Source organism: Zeus faber (genome assembly GCF_960531495.2).
Source record: "Zeus faber genome assembly, chromosome: 10".
Taxonomy (NCBI): Eukaryota; Metazoa; Chordata; class Actinopteri; order Zeiformes; family Zeidae; genus Zeus; species Zeus faber.
Window position 1 is genome coordinate 14,261,765 of NC_137199.1, and position 8,708 is coordinate 14,270,472.

Consider the following 8,708-nt stretch of genomic DNA (forward strand, 5'->3'; position numbering starts at 1 on the left):
GCTACACTGACGGTGGCTACACTTTACATTCCAACAGTGAATGCCTCCTGTTACTTCCTTGGGATATGATCCTGTCTTACACAGATTAATACTCCAACTTAGATATGAATGTTTCACAGCCATCAATAATTTACTATCATGCATGTAAAGGATGTTGCTTCCAGGCGTCTAAGCCGCCTCTCCTGGGGCAACACCAACAGCCGTACCTTTCTCTGGCTTCCACCTCGGAGGGTTCCTCCGCGCTGCCCTTCACACTCTCTTGGCCACTGTTGGCGTCTTCCTTTCGCGTGACGCCGGGCGAGGAGCTGCTCTTGGGGCTCTCCTCGCTCGCCTGGAGGCTCTGGATGGTGTTCTGCTGCTGGTGCCATTGCTGCTGGCCGGCGCGGACGTAGACCGGAGTGGGACTCGGCGTCGGCGCCAGGATGCTGTGGACGGGGCTGTTGCTGCTGCTGTTGCTGCTCTTCCGGTGGCCCCCTCCGCCGCCCCTGTCCCGGGAGTGACTCTTCAGCCGACCCTGCGCGGGCGCCCCCCTGTGCTCCAGGCCGTCATGCTGGATGTAGCCCCCCACGCCGCCTCCGCCCCCGCCACCCCCGCCGCCACTGCCGGCTGAGCCCTGGGACGAATGGCTGAACCAGCGCCAGCGCAGCCGGAGGATCTGCTTCACGTCAAAGTCCTTCTTCCCCGACACGGACATCCTCCTCTGGGTTTGGAGACGAAGGCGCTGGAGCGATGAGTCCCCAAAAACATGGAGGAGATGAGAGGAGAGAGAGAGCCCTGGTTTCAGTCTTCTACCGAGTACAGCGTGCCTCTCCCCCTCTGTATTGTCTCCCTGCCACCACCTCTAACGCCACCCACCCTTGCCGCTGCTCTGCTACTGTACGAGGTGTGTGTGAGAGAGAGGGAGAGATGGAAGCAACGGTGCTCTGCAGCTTTTGTTCCCTGTGTGTCTGGGATTATTACCCTCTGTCTAACTCTCTCTCTATCTCTCTCTCTCTCTCCCTCTCTCTCTCTCTTTCTTTCTCTGTTTCTCTGTTTCTCTCTCCTCCTGCCTTGCTACTGCTGCTGCTGCTGCTGCTGCTGCTGCTGCTGCTGCTGCTGCTGCCAGCGGAGCTAAGTTAATGCACATACATGATCCACACTCCCTCCCCTTTTCTCTCCCTCTCCCCCTTCTCTCTCTTTGTCTCTCTTCCCCTCTCTCTCATCCACACATCCACGCACACACCGTCCTCATCTCCCCCGTGCACAAGCATGCACATGGCAAAAGAAAGGCATATATATTTTCTCGCTGGAAACATAATGAGAAAATGTGTGTGTGTGTGTGTGTGTGCGTGCGTGCGTGCGTGTGTGTGTGTGTGTGTGTGTGTGTGTGTGTGTGTGTGTGTGTGTGTGTGTGTCCGTGCGATGCTGGGGGCTGCTGCCCGGCTAACGGGGGGAGGTGAGGTATCACGGAGCCGGCATGATGAGGTCACACCTAAGGCAAGTAAATCATCAGTGGCTGAAGGAGGAAAAGAGACGGACTCACTTAGCCGCTCCATCTGTACTTTCTCCGCCAGGAGGAGCTTATCTGGATGTGAATGTACCTGTGCACACGCATGCATGTATGTAACGTGCACACGCATGCATGCATGTAACACATGGATGCATACCGTATCTTACTGCATAGACCAATTATCCATATATATGTGGGCATCTGCAGAAATTAGGAAGAGATTAATGTACAGTATATATTCTACCGGCACTCATGGTATTACGGATGTAAACACCCACACACAGCCATGAACACACACACACACACACACACACACACACACACACACACACACACACACACACACACCTGTTTGGTCTGCAATTCTCACATCAAACAGTATCCCATGGGGAATGTCTCAGTGTAGGTAGCCGTGCAGCAATTATTCCCGGACCCCACCCTACCCCAACCAACCCCCAAATTCCATTTGAGAGCCGTGCCCCTGCCCCAGGCTCATTCAGGTTTCTTTCTGATTTTTACATTTCAAAAATAGATTCTGTTTCGGTGCAAACCTGACACCACAGCACACGCTCCACTTGTGTTACTTCAGCGGAGTTGTGCCTAATGGAGGCTCCGTCGAGGTTAACTCAAGTGTTAAAGGCAAAAATGGGACGACATTTAACCAAGAAAGGTGATCGCCAGCGCACAAGACAATTATTTGGGGGCCGGGGGGGGTCTACTATTATGGAAGCGTGTATGTAATTCCATTCAAATGTTACTATTTGAAATTCAGTCATGAAACTGCTTTTGCATGCATCATTTCCACTATTTCACTTTTATTCAAATGTCTATTTGGATTTGCCGTGCCATAGGAATGTGTCCCCTTCGCTGTGAGAACATTGAAAGCTATTTCAAATGGAAGCGTGGAGTTTCCATCTACAGCATTTTATTTGGAGTTGAAGTTGAATGTTTTCACAAATGGAACTAAGCAAAGGTGAATATACGCATAGGAGGAATGTGTGCTCGTCCGATGTGTGTTGCTGTATCACCATTCACCAACCATGTTGCCAGGTATGTATTATTTGGGGGATTTTTGTAACTGACATCCATTTAACACCAGCTTATATGGCGGTAAAATACAGCTGGACTGGATGTATTTGTATTTGAGTGTACTCTCGGAGCCAGTGGTCCGCCACTCGTCTTGTGGAGAGGGGTTACACTAACCCACAATCACCGTCGTCGAAATTCAACAGAAATCAGCGTACGGCCTTCCGCCCCCAACGCCTCCTGCAGCAAACGCGGGATTTAACAGCGTGCCCACCGGTCTCCCTGTTTCCTGGAACCGCAGCAGTACTTTACAACGTTTCCCTTGAAGGACGTGTGACGTCCGTCCGTCCGTCTGTTCCACAACAAGCACTTTGTATTTTAGTTTGGGTTTAAAATAACTTAGTATGAGCCGGGCGTATCGGAGCGAAACCCCAATTGCTGCCATTTGTGCCTCATTAGATATATGAGCAATACGGCGCTCGGACGTATTTATCAAGCTAACAAGATGTTATAGGAAACACTGACGGAGGTTGCAACCTTCGTTAATTACCACCGATGACTAAGTTGTTGTTGTTGTTGTGTTCCAAACACATTGATCTCAATGTTCCGATGTAAAGCAGGCAGTGATTTCCTCATCTGCTGAAGGAACGTAATTAATTTTGGATTAGTATGGAGGCGCAAATACAAACAAGACGATGCCACTTTGTTTCTTGATGTATTATTAAAAGGAAATGTGCGCTGGGATCCGCAGGGGGTAATGAGTCGCACGGAGGGGGTCGTCCTCTGTTGTCGTTCATGTTTGTGCTTAATAGCCAATCAGAATCAATGTTGTTTATAAGGGTTACCCTATCTTTAAGGGATTTGGACAACTTCAGCTTTGCATGTACACTAAATGCCTTTCAGCAGCTTTGGGCTTTCGTGCATGTGCATGTGAAAGGGAGGCCATCTTGGATTCTTGTGCCTTTCTCATCCCCTTACACATTGATATCTAACTTCCTGAGCTTGATTCCAGGCTCGTTGTAGAGTTACAGATGGTTCCTCTTTTACGTCCCGACAGACAAAACACTGTCCCTGTTGATTTTATCTAGATTTCATTTACTTTAACAAATGGAACAAAATCTGTGTGAAAGCTTCATGAAACATCTACTATCAAGATGCGGGAGCTTGGACTGAACGCTCCGCTGTGTGCCTGGATCCTGGACGTCCTCTCAGCCCGGCCCCACGTGTATGGGTGGGGAGGCTGCGTCCTCAGCCCCCTACTGTACTCCCTGTACACACATGACTGTGTGGCCAGGGAGTACAGTTTTATTTTATTTGTATCTTATTCTTTTAACTAACTACAATACATTTTAGGAATCAGTTATTTCAGTTAGTTTGGTTAGTTAGTTAATTAGTTAGCTATTGTGTCAGTTAGTACTTATTGTGCATAATCTCTGGCTGTGTTGCACTCACATTTCACTGCATATATGTATATGTATGTGATAAATAAAACATCTTGAATCTTGAATCTACTGTGGTCAGAATGCCATAATATCTACCACATTGAACTATCAATATGCTACCACTACTACAACTACTACTACTACTTCTACTACTACTACTACTACTAGTAGTACTACTATAATAATAATAACTACCAATAATAATAATAATAATAATAACAATAATAACAATAATAATAATATAATAATAATAATAACAATATATAATAACAATAAAAATAATAATAATAATAATAATTATAATAATAATAATAACATTACTTTGTATAGAACCTTTCATCCACAACATTCAACTCAAGGTGCTTCACCTAAACAGACGGCAATCAAATAATAAAACATTTTAAAAGCAAACAAGCAAAATTCCCGCCACTCAAGAATAATTAATTTAAATAATTAAACTGAAGACTAATTAAAAGTTAATCTGGAATAATAGATTTTTAGCATTCGTCTAAAAACGCCTACAGAATCCTCTCGAATAGGGCGTTCACATTTTTAGGAGCATATATTTTAAAAAGGCTGCACCTCCGGGCACGTTTTAATTTTTAAAGACAGGCCATTATGAGAGCACTATGAGAGCGCCTACAAATGATGCCATCATCCTCAAGTGTTCATAATAAATATGAATGAATAAATTAAATTCATTAATAAAAAGAGAGAAACTGGAATGATGGTATGGACTAATGATTTAGATCCACAAGTGTCTTCCCTCCACACGCCTTCGCCTCCACCAGCGGCTCTGATGGCACAGTCATTATTCATGAAATGTCCTTATCTTTGCCTAATCACCACGGGTGGCCTCGCATGTGCCAGTTCATTAAAAGAAGAGACTTTGAAGAAGTTCTCTGATCAGACCCTCATCTGATGTGTCTCAAAAGTGCAAAGTTCTACAAAACCCATTTCTAAAAGGCACACGCTGCTTAGTTGCAGTTATTATGTGAGAATGTCCGTAAATTCAAGGGCAGTAATCAAAGTGAAACCATTGTCTAAGGTGATGATAGTGATCTTGCTTCCTTTAATGCCTTGGAAAGGGCCCTGGACTATTGTGAGGATTAGTTTGGGAATTATTTGAGAATTATGTGGGGAAGGTCAAATAATGATCTGAATGAAAATCATTGGCTGAGCAATAATCGTGATCCTTTAAATGCCTCGATGACCCAAAACGGAAACTAAGCATGATGCTATTTTATATTTAAAAAATATAATAATAAAAATAATAAATTTGCCTGTTTTGCATTGCCTCCTATGCAAAACACTTTTGAGGATCATGTTGGGTTGGGAGATAAGATGAGATAAGATAATATAAGACACTTAATTTTGCACATTATAATATACCCCGGATGGAAATTGTTATTTTTTTTTGTACATTTCTATGTAATTATTATTACTATTATTCATTATTATTATTATATATTCATATATGTTGTAATAAGAGCACAGTAAGGACTAAAATTAAGCATTATACCCATACCTAGATTAGGTATAGGTATGATTCAGACTAGAATTCACAGCTAAATGTGACCTATTGACCAAGTGACTTCATGAATATGACTCATACAGTATGAGGAGCTTACTCTTGCATTAAAAACACCCCCTACATCTGTCAAATAAATTATAGTTATCATAAAGTGTTTCATAACAATCTCTTCAGTGTGGTTATGTTATATGGTGGTAATAAGGCGCCATTACAGTGAGATATGTGCTAATATAGTGTAACAAGCGCTGGGGTACTTATATTCTCAAGTCAAGGACACCATCTGTCTCCGCTCTCCACATGACGCAGGAGGACATTATCCTCCAACATCTGCTCCACCTGCACCACCCAAAACCTGCCGCTCCGCCACACTGCACCCGGATCAGACACCGCTGTGGCAGTTCTGCACATATTCACAATCAAGCTTTCAACTTGTCAGAGCGTTACAATGCAATATCCGATCGCTTTCATGTACAGTATTTCATTTTCTGTATTTTTGAGAAAAACGCATAAAATACAATAAGGTGCACAGTGTGAGAGCCAAGTGCGGTCGCTTCATTTCTTTTGCTGAATTTACTGCTGTAAATTGGCTCTATCCTCTAGAAGAAATTATATCAATAATACAGATAGATATGTGATATATTATTTTAAATATGACATTATGTTGTGTTATGCATCACTCAAAACACAACATGAAATGTCAACAACTAATGGAATTATACTGAAAATAGCAAAAAGAAAAAAGCAAAGAAGCAAGAAGAGTGAACAGTATGTACATTTACGTTTATTTAAAAGGTGTTGCAGTATCAATAATTAACTAAATAAATATTAGACAGAAAGAAAGTAATAGAGTTAAAATATATCAAAATATAAGTAAAAATATAGTAAAATATAACATATCAAATAATAATTAAATTAAATATATCTAAATATAAATCAGATTTTTTTTCTGATATTGAACTTGTTCCTGTTTTTATTTCCCAGGTTCTATACAAATTAAACTTTTAAAAGGATTATAATTATCAGATGCAAAATAATTGCATAAACAGTGTATGAAGTGGCAGCCATTGTAGGACCCTTGGCTCAATCACAAAAGAATAATCCTTTGAAAGATGAAAGAAAGGTCTCATCAAAATGTATGCAGTGTAGGATAGCGATATGTCACATATCCTTTTCCTATTGTCTATATTCATGAGATGCACAAATTAAAAGGATATGAGTGGGTCACCAACACACACACACACACACACACACACACACACACAAAGTGAGTTTCCCGGTGCTCTTAGATTTCAAAGAGCACGATAAAACGCAAACACAAACAGTTTATCTTATTTTTTGTTGCAACATCCCTGACCTGACGTGTCCGTGACCACAGCGCAGCAGCAGCAGAAGTGCAGCGCAGCCTTGGGGGAGTAAATTCACTGGAGGTCGAGGGAGACAGGTGTAGAATTTATGGCAAAGTTACATTTAATGTGCTGTATAGGCTGAGCCTGCAGATGAGCTGATCCCCTGAATCAATAGCATGTATAAAGATATAGAGCTTTCATATACACAATATACACTGTATATATATATATATATATATATATATATATATATAGAGAGAGAGAGAGAGAGAGAGAGAGCGAGAGAGAGAGTTAGAGAGCGGAGAGGACGCTCTCTAGTTTAAGCGTGAGGTATGTAACACCGTCCTGGCGGGAACGTCCCCGTGATGACTGTTGTCTATAACAGTGTTTCCCAACCTTCTTTCTGTCACCACACACTTTCTGCAACAAAACAATCCCATGGAACACCGCGTTCCTGTTAACCACTTAAAATATAAAAAAAAAAAAAAAACCTTTATAACTGTGTTTATTATTATGGCCTACAAATAGTGATGCCAGAACTGCGAACGATTCGTTCGTAGCGAGCAAAACTCTTTTAAATGAGTCGGGGGTGAACGAGCGGGTGAAGCTTCAATCCACCAACAAAATGATCAACTCTCATTCATCGTCGACTGGAGGTCCTCCCTCGCTCACGGCGCAGTAAAGCCAGCTGAATCGAATGAAGAAAGCGGGATAATCCAAACGACTCGCTTTACCGCCTGACCCGTCGGGAACCACATCTCTATAAAAAAGAGTCGAAGCTTTCGTCACTATGAACAGCCTTCACTTTCAGGGTGAAACTTGCTCTGGTGAACGCAGGGCTGCTGCTCTGTGTGGAACTCATGAATTAGTTGATTTAGAGCAGCCTTGCGGGTTGTGGTCTTGCAACGCAAAGGCTCGTTTCCATTACGTTTTTGTTTTTACTAAGCAGAATTCAAAACATTTTCCCAGTGTGCTGTGACACAGTGGTTGAAAATCACTGCTCTATGACCAGTGCTGGGAGACTCCTCCTGCAATGTGATTTTGATGTTCAATGGTAAAATAGTTAAAAATCCAACTCTTAAATAATAACAAGATCTGGGAAATTCGATCTGATGGGATTGAATGGGATTTGAGTGGGATCGCAAAAAATGCCACACTCATTCTTGTTCTATTGAAAATCAGAGCTGGCGCCTAGCCAAGAGGATGCATGCATTTTAAGGTAAAATATTTTACAATCATAAGGGTATTTTTCAGCGTAGGGTCTAGAGCCGCATGGCTGAAAGAAAGAGGTTCTGTCAAGTTTTTATCTCTTACCTGGGAAATGGAAATCCCAACGTGTTCCCACCGAGCCTTCAAAAAGTCATTTACAATCTCTGATGTACTTATAGTACCGTTAAATATCTAAAACGAGATCCTCTGTCGGGACATTACAACTCCAACTCCAACGGAATGGTCCGGCTCTTGGTCTCTCTTGGTATCTCCAGTGCAAAACTATTTTTCCTGTGTAGAAAGGAAACGGCCGACGTTCCTCTGCAGAAAGGAAACACCGGGTGAGTTCCTTCCTATTTGCTACCTCAACAATCGCATGGAACCAGGAACAACAGCGGGGCTTCCTGCGCTCTAGGCAAAGCACGGGTTACCAACTTTAAAAATATAGTTCTGCAGTTTCAGCATGGTTATTGTACAGTTATTGGGCGTGACATGATTAAACAATATGGCCCGGTGAAATGTCATTTAAAAATGTTATGAATTTTATGTTGTATTTAGCCAGACACCACATTTCAGGTAAACACGAGACAACACATCATTCATCTGTTACCAAAAAAAATTATGCTAAATGTACTCTAAACTGCATCATAAAGAGAAGCGAC

The 8,708-nt window shown here is 42.5% G+C and overlaps 1 protein-coding gene across 2 annotated transcripts in view; it reads right to left on the bottom strand.

The window, feature by feature from the left end:
• klhl4 (kelch-like family member 4) overlaps positions 1–8,288 on the bottom strand; it is a 40,424-nt gene extending 32,136 nt beyond the window's left edge. Inside the window, exons 1-2 of one of the 2 annotated variants that reach the window (XM_080008672.1) lie at positions 8,152–8,271; positions 207–721 (exon numbers count right to left, since the gene is read on the bottom strand). In XM_080008672.1, coding sequence (XP_079864798.1) covers positions 207–694 — 488 coding nt within the window. In that variant the 5' untranslated portion in view covers positions 695–721; positions 8,152–8,271. Of the gene's footprint in view, positions 1–206; positions 722–8,151 lie in introns of both variants that reach the window. The other variant, XM_080008673.1, reaches the window with a different exon arrangement.
• Between the last annotated feature and the right edge of the window lie 420 nt (positions 8,289–8,708).